Consider the following 23,255-nt stretch of genomic DNA (forward strand, 5'->3'; position numbering starts at 1 on the left):
CCTGCCTCTGTGCTGCTTCTGTGCTGGTTTAGTCCTGATTCAGTCCTGGTTCAGTCCTGGTTCAGTCCTGATTCAGTCCTGGTCAGTCCTGGTTCAGTCCTGATTCAGTCTTGATTTAGTCCTGATTTAGTCCTGATTTAGTCCTGGCTCAGTCCTGGTTCAGTCCTGGTTCAGTCCTGGTCCAGTCCTGGTCCAGTCCTGGTCCAGTCCTGGTCCAGTCCTGGTCCAGTCCTGGTCCAGTCCTGGTCCAGTCCTGATTTAGGCCTGATTCCTGATTTGGGCCTGATTTAGGCCTGATTTAGGCCTGATTTAGGCCTGATTTAGGCCTGGTCCAGTCCTGGTTCAGTCTGACATCGCGGTTTAAGTCGCAGAGAAAACGAGGCGACCGTTATCACTTTTTTTTCCATTATTCATTTAAAAATCAAAAACTGAAAAAACGAATCATTATCCTTTTTTTTTTTTTTTTTTTTGGTTTTGGAGACAAATAACAAAGAAAATAGTTGTTTTTTCATTTTCCGTTTTTTAGTTTTATTTTGAAAAACGAACAAACTAAAGAATGATACACGGATTCACAAGCCTTTCAAATTTGAATCATTTTATTTCATACCATTTATTGATTCAGTATTGATACTTTGCAGCGACATCACGCTGAGGGGGTATTCTACATGTACCTCTACGGTGAAATGTTCAGCGGGCACGCACACAGATGAGCAAACACTGTCAGAGAAGTTTTAAGACTGGAGAAACTTTGGAGAAAAAACTAAACAAAACGGATTTAAACAAGTAACTGTGAAGCCTGGTTTTGTTTAAGAGTTTGATTTTCAGAGCGACTGACTGAAAAACTGTGGTGAATTTCCAGCTCAAATCAGGTCTCGCCTCTTTGTGTGTTAAAATCAGATCACAAAAAGCTCACGTTAAAGTCTAATAGAGCTTCTGTCAGTGCAGTGCGTACAGTTAGTATCACACCCCCAGAGAATATTGACGATATCCGCTGCAAAGTATCAATAAATGTCACTTACTGCCCCCCAACTGGTCAAAAGAGCTCTGAAAACAAACGAAATTCAGTTACGCCCGTGTGGTTTTGATTAAGTAGGATTTGTTTCATCGTATTTTCAGATTCTTTTTTAGAAAACTGGATTGAATTAAACTTCGAAGCGTCACCATTTTCTCTTCTGTAAACGGGAAACGCTGACGAGCGCTCGGAGGAATCTCGCTTTGTTTTGGGTTTTTTTGCGCCGCACACCTCCTCCTCCTCCTCCTCCTTCCTCCGTGTTCCTCCGCTCCGACACAAGAAGAACTCCAAACTCGTGACCCCCGGGCCCCTGTCTTCCACCGACGTATCCAGCAGGGGGCGCTCGCCGATAGGGAATATAGAAAGCAATACAGTGGACCGTGTCGCGTGTCAAACTGTTTTCCGAATCCGTGTTAATGAATAATTTCGGCATTAAAGGGCCCAGATTACTCTATTTTCTTATGTGTGTTATAATGTTTCCTCATCACAAACAGACCCGGAGTTTTGTTTTGTTTCATTCACACATGTTTAAAACGCAAACCCTGCATATTTAGGCTGAGAACCACCGTGTTTTTAAACTCCGTACACCTTAATTTTGATCATTTCAGCTCTGGATTTGCCAATCTCTACAAAACAAAATGCAGCTTTTAACTTGAAAACCACCTCTACATAACATCACAGTGATTCTAGAGAAGCTGAATGGAGTTTAAAAACAGGGTGGAGCTCTTCCTGTATTACCACATGACGAGGGTGACCAGATTTTCAAATTAAAAGCTGGGACACACTTGATTTGGAGTGGTTGGTAATAATAAAATTGTTAAATTAGTGTGTAATTAAAGAAAATTGTTACGTGAGTCAGCATAGTCTTATTTACAGTGTCCGGCAACACAACACAACATTAAAATTACATTTAAAATACGGCATTTACATCTTGAAAACAAATTCCAAGTTTCATAAAGCACATTTGCAAACACACAAATGTACAAAACATGAAACTTTTGTACAAGCGCCGAGGCAAAAACACAAATACAAACCTCCGAAAAACAAATTTACACAGTTCTTGAAGGAAAGGGAATGTCCTAAAAATCGGAAATGACGAATGACCATCGTTGTTCGCCTTTACGTTTTCGTCTTTCTTACCTTGATAGTTGTGGATAAATTCTTCATGGACAGAATGTTTATTCTTTGTCGACCTTGTTGGATGAGGATTTGGTGATGGGGCAGATTTATGAAGCTGGTGGAAAAAATGCGAGACATTTCCACAGATATTTTGCCAGAGAAAAGCATGAACCCGAAGTTACTTTTACCCGACATCACGGCCAGTGTTGGGAAGGTGACTTTTAAAATGTATTCCCCTACAGATTACAGATTACATACCTCAAAATGTAGTTTGTGACGTAATCTGAATACTTTGGATTACTTGATATTGTCATGTTTTTTAAAACTGCATGAATGTACCGACCACATCCTGAAAATTCATGTTTGTTCTCTTCAAATTGGCTGAGCCCAAGTCTCCATGAACAGGCTCTTTCTAGTTTAGTCCTGTTTTTAGACCTGGTTTAGACCTGGTTTAGTTCTGGTTTAGTCCTGGGTTTGGTCCTGCTTTTAGTCCTGCTTTAGTCCTGGTTTAGTCCTGGTTTAGTCCTGGTTTAGACCTGGTTTAGTCCTGGGTTTGGTCCTGCTTTTTAGTCCTGCTTTAGTCCTGGTTTAGTCCTGGTTTAGTTCTGGTTTAGTTCTGGTTTAGTTCTGGGTTTAGTCCTGCTTTTAGTCCTGGTTTAGTCCTGGTTTAGTCCTGGGTTTAGTTCTGGGTTTAGTCCTGCTTTTAGTCCTGCTTTTAGTCCTGGTTTAGACCTGGTTTAGTTCTGGTTTAGTCCTGGGTTTGGTCCTGCTTTAGTCCTGCTTTAGTCCTGGTTTAGTCCTGGTTTAGCCCAAAATGTGAAAACAGGAAAATACCGCCATGTAATCCATTTATTTCAACAAAGTAACTGTAATCCAATTACCACTCACTGCAACAGTAACTGTAACTGAATAGTTACTCATAAATTGTACTCTACATGTACTGACGTTACATAATCAATCTGTTACTCCCCAACACTGAACGTCCAGCTGTCGTGAAAAAGGTCTATGTGTTTCGGAGGTTTGTATTTGTGTTTTTGCCACGTCTAAATTTGTCTCGCGCTTGTACAGATGTTTCCTGTTTTGTATTCTCATTTGCAAATCTGTTTTATCAAACGTAAATTTGTTTTCAAGATGTAAATGCCGTATTTTAGATGTGATTTTGTTTTCAAACTTGTGTGTTTTGCACTTGCCGGCCACCGTACTTATTTTTTTCTTTGTGTTTTGGCCGTTTTTAAGCAGCTTTTTTTTTAATTTTACCTAAACAAGTGACAGTTTATGCCTCTTTTTACTGTTCGCAGGGATCGAATTTATCAAAAATAGTGAAATTTTTTGTATAAAACCGGGACAAATCACTAGTTTTGGTTAAATCTATCGGGATAGGGGACACGGGGCTCAAAAATGGGACTGTCTTGGATTTAAAAAAAAGGACATCTGGAGCTGAGTGTTTTCTGTTCGAGAGAAGAACTCAGCCTAAATCTGCAGCGTTTGTGTGTTAAAAACGAGTGAGTGAATGAAACAAAACACAACTCCAGGTCTGGTTTTGACGAGATCACAGCTTTATAACATCATTTTGCGTAATCTAGGACAACTCCAGGTCTGTTTTCTAGTTTATAACATCAAAAAATGACGTGAAATTGGCTTTTTTTTAGTATTTAACACAAAGCTCTAGTTGTTTAATTCCAAGCAAAACCAAAGCTGACTGAAAGAACTGGCCACGTAAGTAACGACCCGAGATCCAGCGCCTAGTTTTCCATCGCCCCCCTGAGCTTTTACCCTCGGTTCTTTTTCTCCAGTAACCTGTCCGTAGACGTGCCGGCGTTGTAACACGAGGCGCGTCCACCCCCCCCGAGGCTTCCGTGTGCGCACATGTAGCTGCGTGTTGTGGGTGGAGCTTGTGCTGTATCATATTTACATAATGTAGCATATACTTGAGCTGTACAGTGAGGGACATGCTTTGTTTCACCTGTTGCATGTGTGGGCTTTTCAATCGACAATAAAGCCACTTCCAAACGGAGCCGAGGTCTTTGTGTGTTTCTGTGTTTCTGAGGAAAACTACTGAATGTTTATTTCAAAGTTAATAGTTAAGTAATGATGTTTTAATGTTGTTTTCTCTTCACAAACATTCACACATGTTTAAGGGCAAAAACCTTTCATTTTTACGCTGAGTTCTTGTCTCAAAAGGAAAGCTCCTCACCTCATTTTGATGTCATGCCGCTGTGTTTTTAAACTTCACACACCTTCAGTAGAATCATTTCGATGTTTTCATCTCTGGAATTGCCAATCTCTACTGAGCTAAAGGTAAAAAAATGTTAACTTGAAAACTACCTGACATCACAAGGTGGAACAGAGCATTTTGAGCTTTGGAGATGTAGACGGCGTAATAAAGTAATCAAGTATTACTCAGATGTGTGAATGAAAAAAAAAAAGTAAATAAAAACACAATTCCAGGGTTAGGGTTAGGGCTTAAATCTCACACAAGACAATTTTGTGTAATCTCTTTGAGCATGAAGGATATTTAATAAAAACAGAAATTGTTTCAAATATTTTAACTACCTGCAGATAGATACACATCCAAGTTTGTCTCATTTTCAGTTTATGGACAGATCAGGCCGCATGTGAAAGCTCAGAACCTCCAGAATTCCCTCCCTGAGCTGCAGAGGCTGCACTAGCACTGACCCATGACTGGCTGTAGGTTCTGGGGTTTAGACAGTGACCATTCAGATCAGAGAGAGCTATTTTAGGTTTAAACCAGCTGGATTTCAGCTTTGAAACTGGCAACCCAATAATAAAAAACTTTAATAGCAGTTATTATTTGGGAATTGGTGTATTTTTATATTTTCAAAATTTTCAAAAATGTGGTTGTTGTTTGTGGTTGAGGCTGTTTTATCTGAAATATTTCACCGTGGCTCGGATGCCTGTTCCGGGCATGTCCCACCAGGAGGAGGCCCCAGGGAAGACCCAGGACACGCTGGAGGGACTATGTCTCTGGGCTGGCCTGGGAACATCTCGGGGTCCCCCTGGAGGAGCTGGAGGAAGTGTCTGGGGTGAAGGAAGTCTGGGAGTCCCTGCTTAAACTGCTGCCCCCGTGACCCGGCCCCGGATAAGCGAAAGAAAATTGATGGATGGTATTAAACCTATCTGTATGCCAGTTAGTCACTATAGACGTTTGAATTGATGAAAAAGCAGGGTGGCCTCTCCACAGATCTGACCTGTAACTTGGCTTGGTGGCATCAGTGGCTGGACTCACGCCTGGAAGGTTTGTGCTGTTCTGCTCCACTGTAGCCTGGAATTTAGACACATCAACTATTCCACCCACAGGTGCCATTAAAAACCGTAAGAGAAAATGAGTTTTATTTTAAATGACATAAACTTGAAATATTTTACTGATAACAATTTTAAAGCTGGTTTACTCTTAATTACACAAACATTTGACCTGAACTTTTTTATTTTATAATTTGGTGTTTTAGTTCAAAACACAGGTGACACAGGTTCAGTTGTGATTGTTTCCAGTGTTGGGAAGGTGACTTTTAAAATATATTCCCCTACAGATTACAGATTACACACACCAAAATGTAGTTTGTAATGTAATCCGAATACTTTGGATTACCTGATTTGCTGTAGAGAAGCAAAGATGAGAAAATCTTCACATAAGATGTTTTGTTGGCTAAAAGAAAATAAAAAGCCCAGACTTTAATTAACCAAATTAAAACTATTATTGATAGAAGAGGAGGAGACACGGTCCATGCAGCATGATTTAATCCTGTTAAATCCTGTTTGCGATATGGTTTAGACCTGGTTTAGTCTTGGTTTAGTCCTGGTTTAGTCCTGGTTTAGTCCTGGTTTAGTCCTGGTTTAGTCTTGGTTTAGTCCTGGTTTAGTCCTGGTTTAGTCTTGGTTTAGTCCTGGTTTAGTCCTGGTTTAGACCTGGTTTAGTCTTGGTTTAGTCTTGGTTTAGTCCTGGTTTAGTCCTGGTTTAGTCCTGGTTTAGTCCTGGTTTAGTCCTGGTTTAGTCCTGGTTTAGTCCTGGTTTAGTCCTGGTTTAGTCCTGGTTTAGTCCTGGTTTAGTCCTGGTTTAGTCCTGGTTTAGTCTTGGTTTAGTCCTGGTTTAGTCCTGGTTTAGTCTTGGTTTAGTCCTGGTTTAGATGTGGTTTGGATCTGGTTTTAGACCTGGTTTTAGTCTTGATTTAGACCTGGTTTTAGACCTGCTTTGGACCTGGTTTAGACCTGGTTTTAGTCCCGGTTTAGACCTGGTTTTAGACCTGGTTTAGACCAGGTTTGGACCTGGTTTTTGTCCTGGTTTAGTCCTGGTTTAGACCTAGTTTAGACCTAGTTTAAGAACTGGTTTAGACCTGGTTTGGACCTGGGTTTAGGCCTGGTTTATTGTCCAGCAATGAGTGGAACTACGGGGAAAAAAAAAAAAAGTGAAAACAGGAAAATACCTCTGTGTAATCCATTTATTTCAACAAAGTAACTGTAATCTAATTACCACTCACTGAAACAGTAACTGTAACTGAATACAGTTACTCATAATTTGTACTCTGATTACGTAACACTGGTACATGTAATCTGTTACTCCCCGACACTGACTGTAGAACCATTTTTAAAACCATAAGAGCGCGAGATACAGTTTCTTTAATTGAAGTTTATGGGACATTTATTTCTAGGTCTACGTGGTTTTCTAAGAGCGCAGGACACAAACAGTTTCTTTAATTGATGTTTTAAGGGACATCTGTTACTAGTTCAACTTTGTTTTGTAATGTTGCCAGAAGGGGGCGCCAGACATCAGCCCACAGAGTCCGTACGAGCACTAGGACCCGGAGAGGAGCAGCGGCACACGCGCACTGAGCCACACAGACGCCGCAGTAAATATAGCGCATGGATCTACAGAGCGCTGCTGCCCAAAGCCGCTCTGCGCCCGCGCCCTGGGCTCAGCGGGGCGCACTTCCCCGCGGTGTCGGGTCAGAACCTGATCCGGACCAGGACCCGTGTTTCCAGGTAAGTCCGGTGTGGTGTGGTACTGCCGCTGTGCTCCAAGAACCTGAAGGAGAGTCTGACTTTGGTCCGGCAGGTTATTTTGGTCCTCGTGTGTGTGCAGCTTTAGTCCACACCACATCACTGTGCACCAGGTCAGTCTTCACTGTAGGCTGCCTTACATAACCTACAACACATGTTCTAAATGTAAGTGGACAAAGAACTAGTTGTACGAACAGTGCGTGTTTTGTAAGATAGAAATTTAAGGACTCACTCAGTCTTACACTTTTACAATCCCAACTGTCTGAACGTGTGTCACCAGAGCCTTAACCTGCAGATAGAGGACAGTCAAGTTTGTCTCACTCTCAATATTTGGGCAAACCAGACCTCATGTGAAAGATCAGAACCTCCAGAATTTCCTCCCTGAACTGCAGAAGCTGCACTAGCACTGACCCATGACTGGCTGCAGGAGTTGGGGTTTAGGTAGAGACCATTCAGAGGCATTTTAGGTTTAAACCAACTGGATTTCAGTTTTGAAACTGGCAACACAAATGAGAGACTCATTCTGCTTTTTGATTGGATAATTGTCTTGAATCAGCTGCACCAGCAGGAGATCAGTGCAGCGTCGACAGTGATGCGGTCGCTGTATCGGACCGTTGTGGTGAAGAGGGAGTTGAGCTAAAAGGCAAAACTCTCGATTTACCGTCAATTTACACTCCTCCCCTCACCTCTGGTCATGAGCTCTGGGTAACGACCGAAAGGACGAGATCACAGATACAAATGGCCGAAATGAATTTCCTCTGCAGGGTGGCTGGGCGCTCCCTTAGAGACAGGGTGAGTAGAGCTGCTGCTCCTCCACGTCAAGAGGAGCAGTTGAAGTGGCTCGAGCAGCTGTTCCGGATGCTTCCTGGGCGCCTCCCTCAGGAGGTGTTCATGTCCCACCTGAAAGAGGCCTTGGGGAAGACCCGGGACACGCTGGATGGACTATGTCTCTTGGCTGGCCTGGGAATGTCTTGGAGCCCCCCTGGAGAAGCTGGAGGAAGTGTCTGGGGTGAAGAAAGTCTGGGAGTCCCTGCTTAGACTGCTGCCCCTGTGACCCAGCCCCAGATAAGCAGAAGAAAATGGATGAATGGAATAACTGTCTTGAACCAAAGCACCTAATTATAACAGAAATGACATGATGGCCATTGTTTTTGTCATTATGTCGAGTGTTTTTGTCATTAAAGATCGAGTATTACACGTCTATGGGATATTAACTGCTAAAAACATATTTAGGTCACCATGTTACCTTTTACTGTTTTGAAAACACTATATTCCCGAAAACAACGTATTAAAGTGTGTAATTAGTCACTTTGCTCCCAGTGCTAAGTCCTGCCCCCTTCAGAACGGTACCACAACACAATCATTGTGATGAAACTCCACATCACATCAGGTTTGTTAAGCTGAAGTTTAGTGTTTTGTGTCATGTTTTTGTATATTTAAACATTTTTTATTGCCGTGTGGGAGTATTGTTGGACAGGCTCGTGCTGCTAACCATAAAGAGAGTTTAGATAGGGCCCTGAAGAGATCACTAAATTACTCAAACATAGAATTTCTCTCCATTTGAAATCATGACATCAATTAGAATGTTGTAAAGAAGAGAGTTTGTAGGAGGCTGACTCATCTGCACATAAACATAAGAACAGGAGTTATAAGAGTTTAAACTGTCATGTGGACCATTGTTTTAATCTGGAAATGTAATGTCAGTTTTTTGTTTTTTTTTTCTTTAATTGAATGCACTTTCTTTCCCCTCCTGTAGAATGCTGGAGCTGTGTAAAGTCACGCCGTCGCTGTTCATCTCAAACGCCCGCTCCGCCTGCAGTACTGAGCTTCTCCAGCAGGAGGCGGTCACGCAGTGCATCAACGTCACCAGGCAGCAGCCGTTTCCCTCGGCGACGGTCGCTAAGATGCAGGTGTCGGTGTTTGACGACCCCAACGAGGACCTGCACGCGCACTTCGACAGCTGCGCCGACGCGATCGAGGCGGAGGCGCGACGCGGAGGCAAAACCCTGGTCTACTGCAAGAACGGACGGAGCCGATCTGCCGCCATCTGCGCCGCCTACCTGCTCAAGTACCAGCAGCTCACACTAGAGGGCGCTCTGCAGGTGAGGCCCCATGCACTGTGTTTATAAATGGACATGGCCAACCTGCTAAACACCATGTTCCGGACAGGAAGTGAGCATGGATGCGCTCCTGGCTCCATCCAGTTCACTTTCTATTGAAAACTGTAACTGCTGCTGTCAGGATCTTCATTTTGACCTTAAAATGTTTGTGTTAATCTACTCTTCATCAGGGGTCCTCAATCCCCAGTACCGGGTTGCGAAAGCCCAACCCCCCCATACACTGCGTGGACTGTGCCTCCTCCCGTACGACATGCGGGCTGTGTCTCTAAACCAGGACTAAACAAGGACTAAAACTTGATTTAACCAGGACTAAACCAGGACTAAAACTTGAATTACCCAGGACAAACCAGGTCTAAACCAGGTCTAAACCAGGTCTAAACCAGGTCTAAACTAGGTCTAAAACCAGGACTAAACCTGGACTAAAACTTGATTTAACCAGGACAAACCAGGTCTAAAACCAGGACTAAAACAGGACTAAACCAGGTCTAAAACCAGGTCTAAAACCAGGACTAAACCAGGACTAAACCAGGACTAAAACTTGATTTACCCAGGACAAACCAGGTTTAAACCAGGTCTAAACCAGGTCTAAACTAGGTCTAAAACCAGGACTAAACCTGGACTAAAACTTGATTTAACAAGGACAAACCGGGTCTAAAACCAGGACTAAACCAGGTCTAAAACAGGTCTAAACCAGGTCTAAAACCAGGACTAAACCAGGACTAAACCAGGTCTAAAACAGGTCTAAAACAGGTCTAAACCAGGTCTAAAACCAGGACTAAACCAGGACTAAAACATGCTCCCGCAACACCATCCCTCTGCTCCGGTCCCCCAAAAACATTTAGTTAGTTTATTTTTTAGTTTATTTGTTTATTTGTCAGGGACAATGCACATAAAAACACTGAGAAAGACAAAGAGGTCAGATGCTTGTGTTCGGTTATAACAAAATTACTCATTTCCATCTTCTGTACCTGGACAGGCTGGTGTCAATAAGTGAGTTTGTAAATGCACAAATATTGTGATAATCCAGTTAAACTTTTCTATCTCCAAGGACACAAATGTGAGGAATCTAAACCAAGTTGCAAGTCAGATCTGTGGAGAGGCAAGCCCACTCACAGAATGCATTTTTAAGGTACTTTAGAGCAATAACGCTGCTGTAAGTGAATAAATATGAGATAGATATGCTTAATGCCATGCCTTGAAACATTTCAAGCACAGCAATAACATCTCTGTGAGAGCACTTGGCGGATTCCTCTTCACAAATGTGGAAAAATGGGCTGACAGTGGATGATTTACTTTGGAACATTTGTGATTTCTTGTTACAGCAAGTGAAAGCAGCGCGTCATGTCATCGAACCCAATCCAGGCTTCATGTTGCAGCTGCAGAGGTATGAGGAGGAGCTGAGACAGAGAGACCAGACCTGACAGCTCTTCGTGGTGGCTCCTCGTGGCTCCTCGTGGCTCCTCGTGGCTCCTCGTGGCTCCTCGTGGCTCCTCGTGGCTCTTCGTGGCTCCTCGTGGTGGCTCCAGTCTGTGCCCAGCGCTGGAATGCCAGATATGGAAGTGGACTGTCCGACCAGGGACTAATTCAGAGGTCAAACTCAGACAATTAAACTGTACTTCTCAGAGCAATGAAAACTGCAGTGGAACTTGAAAGTATTCAAAATTAAACCTGCTGTAGTTCCTGGTTGTACCTCCAGGGGGAGCCACACTCAAGTCCTGGGCTCCTGTACAGTGTGACCTGTTAAACTCAGGGAGAGAATCCATGTTTGTGTTCAGTCTTTGTTTTGTGTCGCTACCTCTACACCAGGTCTCGGTTTTAAATAAGAATCAAATCTCAATTAACCTGCCTGATTAAATGCAAATTTAAAACAACATTAATGCCAACACAAGTGTTTACTGTAATTATTCTGTCTTTTAAAGATGCAATATGTAGCTTTTCTGAATGAGGGAGAATAATAATAACTAGAAAAGCACTCAGAGAGCGCAGACCTCCGCCAAGGACTACCCCATTTTTTATATAAATTGCGATAAAATCAGTCTTCTGGATCAGATCCGAATCAGCCTTTGGAATATGAAAGAGGATCCCATTGTCCATCCCTGAGTCAAATTTCATGGGGTTTGGTCAATAATTAACCGAGATATTGAGAAACAAAATTTTTGGCCCCATTTACCACAATGTTAACTAAAATTTCAAAGTGATCCAGAATCCAGGATTTCTTCCGGATCACCCCCAAAATGAAATCAGTTCTTCCTTTTCACATTTCCAACAAATCCTGAAAATTTCATCAAAATCTGTCCATAACGTTTTGAGTTATGTTGCTAACAGACAAACAAACAAACAAACAAACAAACAAACAAACGCCGGCAAAAACATAACCTCCTTGGTGGAGGTAATAAATAATAATGCATCAGTTTTTGCTTTTTTGGACACTCAAAGACTCTTTACAGGGCATTATTCATTCACTCCACACCCAGTTGTAAACTACAACTGTACCCACAGCTGCCCTGGGGCAAACTGACAGAAGCGAGGCTGCAAATCTGCACCATCGGTCCCTCCGACCACCACCGTCACTCACACACACAGCACTTTCATACTAGGCAATGAGGGTGAAGTGTCTTGCCTAAGGACACAACGACTGTGGCACCTGGAATTCCCTTTGGTCTATCATCCAAGTACTAACCAGGCGGGTCTGTGACTTGATTGTTTCCAATAAAATGTCATTGCTTAATCTTAACTGCTCCACATCAGCGTATGGTTTTAACAGCACTATATCTGATTTTTACAGTCTTAAAATATGAAAAGCAGAACAGTTCATCTTAAACGGTTTGCAGAGGTTCAAAGTTACTCCTCACTTCCCTTCTGCATTCTGGAAACAAAACACTTCATAATCAGATGCAGACAGAGGACGGCAGAATTATTTTGACCTAAAGAGCTGCTTATATATTAGATCGGTACTGTACGCCTGCCCAACGCTGTGTCTGTATTTATTCCATTCATTTAAATACAGGTGTGAGCAGGGTCACCTCTTCACAGATCTGACCTGTAACTTGACCTGACTGTGCACCTTTAATGGCCTGTTATAATATTTACTTTGGCGATATTGCACTTGAAAAATGTATAAAAAGTATTACCATGACAACACCAGCGGGTAGTAGACAAAAATTATACTCAGGTAGAAGTACAAAGTAGTGATCCAAGAAATTGCTCAAGTAAGATTAAAAAAGTATTTGGGAAAACTACTTGAGTAACTTTAAGAGTAACTATCGGGAGGTAAAATTTGATTTATAATTTGAAGTGGACAGACCCAAAAATTAGACAAACAGATTTATATACGAAGGAGCGGTGTTAGAAACTCAAATGTTAAAATAATTGGGGGAAGAGGAACCAAAACTTCAGTAAAAATATAACTCAAGCAGGACTATAAGTTTGCTGCTAGAAAAGTTCTCTGAAAAGTACAACTGAACTGGGTAACTCTAAACAGTACCACTACATTTTATTTAATAATGACAGAACTCAACAAAGTCGCACTCCCAACATTTTGATCAGTTTTTATTGATACATTTGAAGTGATTATAAGACAAAGCACAATGTTTCTGACTAAAGCAGAAGTACAATTAATGAGATTTGGAACAACCCCAGACCTAAACCAACCACAGAACTGAAATTCCATCATTGATAAGACTGTATTTTGATTGTATCTTGACTTCTTGCGCCCTCTGCTGGTCAGGCGGCGTGCGGGTGGTGTGGGCTGTATAGGTGGTGTGGCTAGTGCGCCAGCGTGGATGTTTTCTCCCACTCCTGTTTCACCTCCTTTATCCACTGGTGGTAGTTGGACACTTTGGTGTAGATGCCCAGCTTGTCCTCCTTCCCGCAGCCCTCCTCGCCCCAGGACACCAGCCCCACCAGGAACCACGTGTCCCGGTACAGCGTCACCATGGGGCCCCCGCTGTCCCCCTCGCAGGCGTCGTACGACTTGCCCAGCACCCCGGCGCACAGCACGTTGTCCGAGATGTTGTTGGTCATGTACTGGGAGCACACGGACCGCTCCACCAGGGGGATCTTGATGGTGTTGAGGGTGGAGCTGTAGCGGGTGCTGCCCACGTCCTCCTTGCCCCAGCCGGTGACCACGGTGAGGGTGCCGTTGAGGTGGAGCACGCGCCGGGCCATGTCGGGATTGGGCAGACACACGGGGAGGATGAAGGTGGAGAAGGGGGTGGGGCTCTCCAGCCGCAGCATGGCGATGTCGTGGTCCATGGTCCGGCTGTTGTACTGGGGGTGTTTGAAGACTTTGACCACGCGCAGGACCACCTCACTGTCCTCATCGCGCATACGGTCGTAGTCCCCTGCACACACACACACATGCACACACACACACACATACACACACACACACACAAGTAAACAACAAGGCCAAAAATTAAAGTTAATGCATCTGATATAAAAATGTATTGAACAGATACATATGTACTCTAGTTTATGAAACTGTTGACCTTTTTTCTGTACCATTTTTGGTTCTAAAGTTACATACGTTTTAAACAGACCATGTATGAAACATGGAACAAAAATTATTTCCCAAATTTCAAAGACCCAAAAATCATGTAAATAAATGGATGTATTTCATCATATCTTGTGTTATTCCATCTTTGAACTGTTGATGAAGGTACATGATTTAAAAAAAAAAAAAGTATTTAAAATGATAAAAAATTTGCTTGGAAGGACTGACATATTTTATAGAAATAGTTTCCTTTCATTTTCAAGTAATATTAAAGTATTCAGAAGAAAAAAGTGACAAATTATGCAAAATCCTGCACCTTCTACTTGCTGCACAATTTTCCTCCGTTACTTTTCCCTCCGTTACCATGACCTTTCTTAATAAAAAATCTCATGAGTCAAAAAGTAAGAGGTTTTTCAACCTAATCTTGTACCATATGGTAGAAAACTATATGAAGCAAATATTCAAACCAGTTTGTTAAGGATATGTAAGTGAGAACCAAGAGTTATCACTGTTTGTATTTATTGCCCAAAAAGTGCTGCATATTTCATTCCCTCCGTTACCGACATGAGTTTTTAAATTTTTTGTCAACAACTTGAAAGAATATCACAGGTTTAACTTTACCCTGTTGGAGTGTAACTCTTTCCTACATTCTGATACTTTACTTATTTCAATAGTCCCTCTAGTTTCTGAATAAGAGACATTTGAATGTAAAAAATCTGCCCCTGTTTCCCTCCGTTACCACTTGACCAGACCCATATACACATAAACACAGTCAGTCTGAAATAAAGCTGTGTGAAGGTGGAGCGAGGAGGCACTATTCCAGCTCACTGCTACGACAGAGGCACTGGACATCTCGTAGTTCTGGCTTTATGAAGCGACTACACACATGAAACACTCCAAACCCATTTTGATTTGATTGGCAGCCGCACTTCTGTCAGTCTGCCCCAGAGCAGCTGTGGCTACAATGGGTGTGGAGTGAATGAATAATGATCTGTAAAGCATCTTTTTCGACATGTCTGTGAAAAGCACTTTATAAATAAAAACTTATTTACTTACTTACTTACTTAGATTTTGAAACACCACATGTTCTATTAAGTTCAACTATAAATGAGACTTTGGGTGTAAAATGATGCAAGACCACAACAAATTTTAATAATTGATTAACCTGGTGGTGATTATTAATTAATCAAATCGTTGTTTAGAACAAAGCAAATATGAGCATGAGATTCTTACTCGTTTTTACCCAGATAAAGGTAAAGTGAAGCCTCCTGAGCACATCCCGATCGAGTATATTTACTGATGAAAGTGTGTTTTCATTACATAAAACATATTTTAAAAACATTGAATTTTAAAACTTTCCCATGTCATTTTCATAATTACAACTCTGTTTTAGAAATGAAAACTTTCTCATCTCATGGCATGTTTAATAAAGTTATTGATTATTTGATTACTAAATTAGTTGATGCTTATTTAAATAATTGATTAGTTGTGCTTAAATAGTTGCAGTCCTGAATGGATCTTATACTGTTTTTACCAAACTAAATATTTATTGAAAAATTTCAACATTTGCATGTTTTCTCTTCTTTCGAGATATGTAATGTTCAAACTTTTCTTATTAAAATAAATGTTTAATAATAGTTTTGCTTAAACATTGAATCCAGAACAAGTATAATATAAAATAATAACAACATTTTAAATAAATAATGTCTCTATAATCTATCTGTAGCCTGCGGGCAGCTCTAATACAGATTTGATATGATCTCACAGACTAAATCTAATTATATCGTGGGCCAAATTTGGCCCCCAGGCCTGAGTCTGACAGGTCTGATTTAATACTTTCTTATCATTAGTCTTTATGAATCATTTTAGAATGATGCATGAATAACTATTATTTTTCTCAGCTGTAGGTCGAAGCAGAGAAACCCAGTCTGTGATTGAGCACAAACGCTGCTCTATGACTGGCGGTCCATCACAGATCCTGCCCTCTGATTGGCTGCAGACCTGACAGTTCTTACCCAGTCTGACTTTAAAGCGGTGGATCCTCCGCAGACAGTGTGCCGCGGTCAGGACCCAGTTGTGGTCGATCAGGACTCCTCCACAGTGCAGCTGGTTACGAGCATCCAGCAACATCACCTGCCGAACATCACATCATCACATCTCCACATCATCACATCTCCACATCATCACATCTCCACATCATCACATCTCCACATCATCACATCTCCACATCATCACATCTCCACATCATCACATCTCCACATCATCACAACATCACATCACATTATCACATCACATTATTACATCATCATAAAGTCTCTGTCTCACATTATCCCATTTGACAGTAATAAATTCTAGGGCTGAACAATATAATTGTGAAAATATTAATATTGGTAGAAGCAAAAATTATATTGCAAGAAATTAAATATATCACAACAACACCAAGTTCTCTGTTTTACAGAAGTATACTGTTTATGGAAAATCAAATGGCCATAGAGCAGTTCAAAGCCTCAGCTCAGATCTCTTGGATGGGGTGGGAGTACTTGGACGGGAGACCACTGGGAACACCAGGTGCCACAGGGGGCGTCAGTGGCAAAAAGTGTTGCTTTGTCCTTATTGAAAACCCTTTACCCATAATGCCTTGTGTGAAAGTGGTGTGTGTGTGAGTGTTGGTGGTGGTCGAAGGCGCAGATTGGCAATATCCTTTCTGTCTGTCCCAGGACAGCTGTGGCTATAATATTATTTTAGTAATAGTATAAAGTTCTGTAAAGCACTTTGGGTGCCTTGAAATGAATACAATTATTAATGTATTAAAATTGGCAAAAATACAGATTTTATTCATGACTTTCTGCATTAGACCTGCATTTGGCCAAGTTTGAGTAGTTAATGAAAGTATGTGCATTTTTTGTTTTAAATATTTGAAATTAATGCCAGAGTATATTAAAATACTGAAAAATATCATTATTGCAAAACGTATTTATCAAATATTACATCTTTCTCTCTTATTGTGCAGCCCTGACACATACTGTACTCAGGAAACATGAGGGAGGGTCTCACCTGCCAGGGGCTCTCCCCCTTCTTGCCCACTTCTCCTCCGATCACCCAGGGCTGCAGACCAACGATCGGCTCTGAGTACGAGGAGCGGCTGAGGAGCAGCTGACCACAGGACAAGCGGTCTGCAGAGGGTTACAGTCAGACCAGGCTGCTGTTAAGATCACACAGCAACCGTTTTCATACACACAGAATGAATATATTACTCTGTAGTTACTTACAAAGAGTACAAAATATTTAAAAGTTCTATGTGACTAAATGAAATTATGAAAAAGTGTAGTAGTTGATATGGAAATGTGTGTGATACACTCTGTGGGTTTTCACCTTTGGGTACAGCTCCTGAGGGTAGACTCACCTGGGAATACTCACCTGTAGACACCACCTCTTGTGGGTTTTGATCAATGACCTGTGGGCTCTAACCTCCACTAGGTACTCACCTCAGGCACACAGTGTGAACCTTTCCAAACCAGGAGTTTCTCCTCTCTCTTTCTACCCCCTCACTACACTTACTCGGAAGACATTTGAAATAGGTTCTTTGATCACCATTTACAGCACTCAGCCTTGGGAAACTCGCTCAAACACATGAAGCGTAAAAGAAGAGAAGAGTAAATAAGTCATAACTTCTTTTCATATTGTGTATGAAGTGTTTTAAGAGCTGTAATGGGTGTTTTTATTAGTGCAGGTTCAGATTTCACATTGATAGAGCACAGGGAATGGAGAAGGGAACTATTTCACAAAGGCCCCTCTTGTAGGTACTCACCTACAGACACACACTCCTCTTGTAGGTACTCACCTACAGACACACACTCCTCTTGTAGGTACTCACCTACAGACACACACTCCTCTTGTAGGTACTCACCTACAGACACACACTCCTCTTGTAGGTACTCACCTACAGACACACACTCCTCTTGTAGGTACTCACCTACAGACACACACTCCTCTTGTAGGTACTCACCTACAGACACACACTCCTCTAGTAGGTACTCACCTACAGACACACACTCCTCTTGTAGGTACTCACCTATAGACACATACACTTGGTGCGTACTCACTTATAGGCTCACACTTCTTGTGGTCGTCGAGTAGTGAGTACCCGTCCAGGCAGCTGCAGCTCCGGCTGGGCCACTCCCTGCTCTCCTCACAGTTGTGGTCACAGCCGCCGTTGTCCACAGAGCAGTTTGTGTGAGTCTGGGCTGGAAATGAACACACGGAGGACAGGGGATCACCGACAAACACCCAGATATGTAACAGATATATAACAGACATCCAGACACCTAAAAGATATGTAACAAACACCCAGACATGTAACAGGCATGTAACAGTTGTTAGACATGTAACAGACTTTATAATGGACCTGGTCATTCAGATGTTTCCATTCACCACATATGTAACATGTAACAGTCACCCTGACATGTAACACAGACATTACATGGATTAAAGTTAACACTCATGAAACAATCATACAGATATGACATGTCACATGCACTAGTCACCCAACAGTTATCAACACTTACAAACATGTAACAGACATGCAACAGTCATAAAACAGACATGTAACAGACGTGTAATAGACATGTAATAGTTATATAATTGTCATGTCATCTCACGCTGGTTGCAGTAGCGTCCTTCATAGCCCTGGTCACATCGACAGGCGTAGGCCTGGAACAGGTCCACACAGGTGCCATGGACACACTGGTTGGAGCGGCACTGGTTCCCATCTGTTCACCACACACACTTTGACTCATGTACTAGTAATAACTGATATGTGTATTATACAGGCCACATGATGTTATTACACCTTTGTTATGACATGATGAAAGTACAAGGTGATACCTGTGTAGACAGTCCAGAACTCCAGCTGAGAACAGACACACAGTCAGCACTTAACACTGTCACTATTCTGTATTAAGAGTAACCAGAGGAGCGAAGAGGGTCTCACTGTGGCCTCTCTGGTGAGGTAAATCTCCCGGGCCTCCTCGAAGTCGCACTTCTCCTCCACACACTCGCGCTCCAGGTTTGCAGGCTTCAGCTCCTCCAGGAAAGAGTTGGCTCTGCGGGTGCGCAGCAGAGAGTGGGCGGAGCGGGCGTCAGAGAACACTGCATGTTTGGACAGAAGAGGGTTAATAAATGGTCTGGTATACTCCTGTTAGGACAGTTTTAAATGAGCTGAAGGGACCCACCTGACAAACTGAGCACCGACATGGCCCACATAGAGCAGCACAACAAAACATACAGCAGGAGACGGGACATCACGCCACAGCAGCCAGTCAAAACAATTTTTGAACTGCAAAATAAATAATCACAGTTTGGCATGGAGGAGTTTGCATGTTCTCTCTCATTTGGCTTTCTGATTGTGTAATCATCTTAAGAAGATAAAATAAAACTTAAGTTAGTGGCATATTTATGTTGTAATTCTCATATCTTCAGACATTGTAGAACATCTGGGAAAGAGCAATAGTGGTACTAGGTTGCACTGCATTATAGCGCTTTATGAACTGGAAGGAGTGTCAGACCAGTTCTCTGCTCTCACTGCTGGGCCCCAGTGGAGTAAACGGCAAAACAGCTGTATTGGGCAATGGTATGTTTATGTCTTATAATGGGACTCAGGTCATGTTTATGGATTTTAAACATAGTCCTTTGTAAACACACACAGGGACACTGAACAATAGAAACAGAGCTGCGTCTTGCCTCAGGACACAGATGAGGCTCTGAAGGATGGAGCTGGTGATTACAGAGCTCATTTTCTAGGGACTGATCCAGTGCATAAAAGACACATCTGACCTGTAACTTGGTCTGGTGGCGTCAGCTGTATTGTGTTGCACAAGCAGCTTTTAAGGTCTGTATCTAATTGCCTTATTGTCTGATAATCAGGAAGTGCATTGTTAACATGCTAGTTCATGCTTTGCCGTCATGGCAAAACCCTGCTCTGGGCTGTGAGAGCTGTGAAAAGCACTTCTAAATAAACTCATCTTGGTGAATAATTAGGATGATCTGAATGCATAAGGTCAGAGAGGAACAACTATGCACCTCTGCAAACTGTTTCAAATAAACTCATTTTGTTTTTCACCACATTTTTAAGTGAAACCTTAAACATATGAAATACTACTACTACTACTACTACTACTACTACTACTACTACTACTACTACTACTACTACTACTACTACTACTACTAATAATATAATAATAATAATAATAATGATAATAATATTAATAATAATAATGCATTAGTCTTATATAGCACTTTTCCAGACACTCAAAGTCACTTACAGTTTAGAGCATTTTTCATTCATTCCACACCCACAGTGTGACGATAGCTGCTCTTGTAGCCAAGCTGGGGCAGACTGATGGAAGTAAGGCTACCAGTCTGTGCTCCGGCCACCTCAGACACTCACACACACCACTTTCATACTAGGCAATGTGGGTGAAATATCTTGCCTAAGGACACTGAAAAAATTCTATATCTCTTGATGATAAATAATGAATCCATTTGCGAAGCCCGGTGAGGTTTTGGAATACAGACCAAGGTTTATTCTTGTTGTTACAGCAGATATGTACCTAGTCCTGCCCTGGTCAGAAACCAACAGCCTCTCCTCCAGCAGCAGGTCTCTTCCACATTTACCCCTCTGAGCATCTCAGCTCTGAGTCTCTGCCCCCAGAGCATTTGAGCTCTGAGTATTTATACAGAAAATACAAGTTACATACATATCAAAGCAGAGTGATTGTTTCACACGCTTGTGCTAATCAGCTACACACAATCAACTACAACATACATTTGAGTACAGCTAAGACAATAAAGGGCTTCCTGAGTGGAGACAGTTGTGTCTGCTGAGCCTTTACACATGTTAATGATGCTCTGGTCTAAGGTAGAAATTACATTCATTTACACAAAAAGACTCTTTCCACAGTATAAATTTCCATCACAACAGATACAATGTTTTTGTCACTGGTGTCCCTCTGTGGCACCTGGTATTCCCAGCAGTCTCCCACTGAAGTACTGACCAGCCCCGGCCCCACTGAGCTTCTGAGATCTGACGAGATCAGACTTTGACAGGGGGCTGGCCACTTGATAGTGACAGTTATGAAAGTGTGTTACCTTTTTCCTTTTATTCAGTTCAGTGTATTTTTTTTGTCCTAAAATCACAACAGCAGTCGCCTCACAGGGCTCCACAAAACGGAACGTTAGAACATCGAACAGAAAGTCCAAATCAAACAAAACCTGAAACATATAAGTGTGTCTCTGAACCACAGCGCTGCACTTTATTTCACGTATTTTCAACACTGTAGACAGAGCCTGTGTGTGGCCTATTTTCTGAAGTATTGATCAGTGACGGTGGAGCAGACAACAGCAGAGTCCCTGTGTGATCCCAAGACCTTTGACCTCTCACACCGAGCTAATCTTATGTGGACAAAACTGAGAGCCGGTAAAGTGTCCCTAGCGCGGGGACATGAGGGGTACTCACTGAGACGCAGAAAGACAGAAGAGCGCAGACTTGTCCGCCGTCGCTGAGGTTTGTGTCCACGCAGATGTTAATGACTGACTGCACTGTTTACTCTGAGTCCACAGTCTGTCCACGGTCTGTCCAAGAGTGTCCACAACAGGGCAGCTCACTGGTCACTGTGGAGGCGGCAAAGGCTCCATCAGTGGTTGGAAAATTTACCCCCAAATAATAAAACCATATCAGTAAAAGTGCCAAAAAACTGAAACTGACAGATGATTTGTGCTCAGGAGACAAAGTGAACCCAGAGTGGACATAAAATGGACCAGAAATGCACCCATTTTGATCATATGGTTCCATAGCCCCTATTTTGGGCCTGTTAATTCATAGTTTTAAAAAAAAAATGTTATTTTTATTATGTTTTTTACTGTATTAAATTGTAGATTTGTATTTTTTTTCAAAGTGCAGCACTTTGGAAACAGTTTTAGCTTATGAAATGTGCTATAAAAATAAAGTGGACTGGATTTGTTTTTACCAAGCGCTCATGTAGCTCGTGCAGTTTTCACACTGACACTAGAGAGCGCTGTGCTTGGGCCCGTGTGAACCCAACAGTTTTATCCTGGACCACAGTAAATCTCTCTCTCTGGAGCGGCTCTTCTCTCTCTGCTGGTGGCCATACCGGATTGTCAAAGACTGATCTCATCAGATCTCATAAGCTCAGAGGGGTCGGGCCTGGTTAGGACTTGGACGGGAGACCACTGGGAATTCCAGGTGCCACAGGGGGGCCCCAGTGGTAAAAAAAACTGTTATTGTGTCCTTAGCGTACACTGTATATCTGAGTGGATATGAGTGGACGCCGCAAGTCAAATAGCAAGTTCGTCAGGAGGCGCTTCTGGCTCCTTCTGACTCTGGCTCCAACTGACTTACACTGGAATATTGTGGCTCCTCTCTGTACCTGCTGCATTGAGCCTCGTCATTTTGGTCTTCAAATGTTCGTATTAACCCACGACACATGATCCAGATTTTTTTTTTCATTAAATTAAATCCTGGTTTCAGATTCGCTCCTGTAACCGTGAACATCTTGAGCCTCATTTAAGCGGTGCTGAACGTTATGGTTGACATCACACTCACTTAGTCCACTTCTTTTATACAGTCTGTGGTTCTTAGGCAAGGCACTACAACCACATTGTCTACTATGTAAGTGATGTGTATGTGAGTGATTGTGGTTTGGCAGCCGCACTTCCGTCAGTCTGCAGCTGTGGCTACAGTAGTATTTTACCACCAGCGGGTGTGGAGTGAATGAATAATGCTCTGTAAATCGTCTGTGTGTCATATGTCTGTGAAAAGCGATATATAAATAAACAAACAAAACCAAACATAAACTCTCTGTCACTCTGGAGCAGCTCCTCTCTGTCTACAACAGCTCCTCTCTCTCACTTTAGAGTGGCTCATCTCTCTCGACATGCAGCTCTTCCCTTCTTTCTGCGCAGGTGAGTCTGAGTCTGTCTGCGCAGGTGAGTCTGAGTCTGTCTGCGCAGGTGAGTCTGAGTCTGTCTGCGCAGGTGAGTCTGGGTCTGTGTGCGCAGGTGAGTCTGGGTCTGTGTGCGCAGGTGAGTGTGGGTCTGTCTGCGCAGGTGAGTCTGGGTCTGTCTGCGCAGGTGAGTGTGGGTCTGTCTGCGCAGGTGAGTCTGAGTCTGTCTGCGCAGGTGAGTGTGGGTCTGTCTGCGCAGGTGAGTCTGAGTCTGCGCAGGTGAGTCTGGGTCTGTCTGCGCAGGTGAGTCTGGGTCTGTCTGCGCAGGTGAGTCTGGGTCTGTGTCTGCGCAGGTGAGTGTGGGTCTGTCTGCGCAGGTGAGTGTGGGTCTGTCTGCGCAGGTGAGTGTGGGTCTGTCTGCGCAGGTGAGTCTGGGTCTCTGTCTGTCTTTTAAAAAGCGAGAAAATGACCATATAAATAAAAATAATAGTCACATAACACGTGGAAGGAAATAAAAGATATTTCATTTCAGTGGA

General features: G+C 42.6%; 2 protein-coding genes across 2 annotated transcripts; one reads left to right on the top strand and one right to left on the bottom strand.

Annotated features, from left to right (window-relative positions):
- Window positions 1-6,632: 6,632 nt before the first annotated feature.
- Window positions 6,633-11,141, top strand: dusp28 (dual specificity phosphatase 28). Its single transcript, XM_020931280.2, has 3 exons — window positions 6,633-7,126; window positions 8,901-9,246; window positions 10,587-11,141. Exons 1-3 carry the CDS (start codon window positions 6,888-6,890, stop codon window positions 10,683-10,685), a joined length of 684 nt encoding a protein of 227 aa, XP_020786939.2. The 5' UTR covers window positions 6,633-6,887; the 3' UTR covers window positions 10,686-11,141.
- A 1,812-nt stretch (window positions 11,142-12,953) lies between these two features.
- On the bottom strand, window positions 12,954-21,377 carry proca (protein C (inactivator of coagulation factors Va and VIIIa), a). The gene is made up of 9 exons (XM_020931111.2): window positions 21,273-21,377; window positions 18,991-19,094; window positions 18,750-18,907; window positions 18,644-18,668; window positions 18,418-18,528; window positions 17,863-18,003; window positions 16,814-16,932; window positions 15,775-15,892; window positions 12,954-13,607 (listed from the first exon to the last, which is right to left on the bottom strand). Exons 2-9 carry the CDS (start codon window positions 19,058-19,060, stop codon window positions 13,030-13,032), a joined length of 1,320 nt encoding a protein of 439 aa, XP_020786770.1. The 5' UTR covers window positions 19,061-19,094; window positions 21,273-21,377; the 3' UTR covers window positions 12,954-13,029.
- Window positions 21,378-23,255: the final 1,878 nt, after the last annotated feature.

This window comes from Boleophthalmus pectinirostris, unplaced genomic scaffold (assembly GCF_026225935.1).
Source record: "Boleophthalmus pectinirostris isolate CB_2022bp ecotype Guang Dong unplaced genomic scaffold, ASM2622593v1 HiC_scaffold_16, whole genome shotgun sequence".
NCBI lineage: Eukaryota > Metazoa > Chordata > Actinopteri > Gobiiformes > Gobiidae > Boleophthalmus > Boleophthalmus pectinirostris.

Excerpts from the sequence above, each read along its gene's own strand:
- dusp28 (XM_020931280.2), top strand. The coding sequence starts at position 6,888 with ATGTTGCCAGAAGGGGGCGCCAGACATCAGCCCACAGAGTCCGTACGA. Across the intron at positions 7,127-8,900 it reads ACCAGGACCCGTGTTTCCAG|AATGCTGGAGCTGTGTAAAG; the intron begins GTAAGTCCGGTG and ends CCCCTCCTGTAG. Across the intron at positions 9,247-10,586 it reads CACTAGAGGGCGCTCTGCAG|CAAGTGAAAGCAGCGCGTCA; the intron begins GTGAGGCCCCAT and ends TTCTTGTTACAG.
- proca (XM_020931111.2), bottom strand. The coding sequence starts at position 19,060 with ATGTCCCGTCTCCTGCTGTATGTTTTGTTGTGCTGCTCTATGTGGGCC. Across the intron at positions 18,529-18,643 it reads GTTCTGGACTGTCTACACAG|ATGGGAACCAGTGCCGCTCC; the intron begins GTATCACCTTGT and ends TGTGGTGAACAG. Across the intron at positions 13,608-15,774 it reads CCGCTTTAAAGTCAGACTGG|GGGACTACGACCGTATGCGC; the intron begins GTAAGAACTGTC and ends GTGTGTGTGCAG.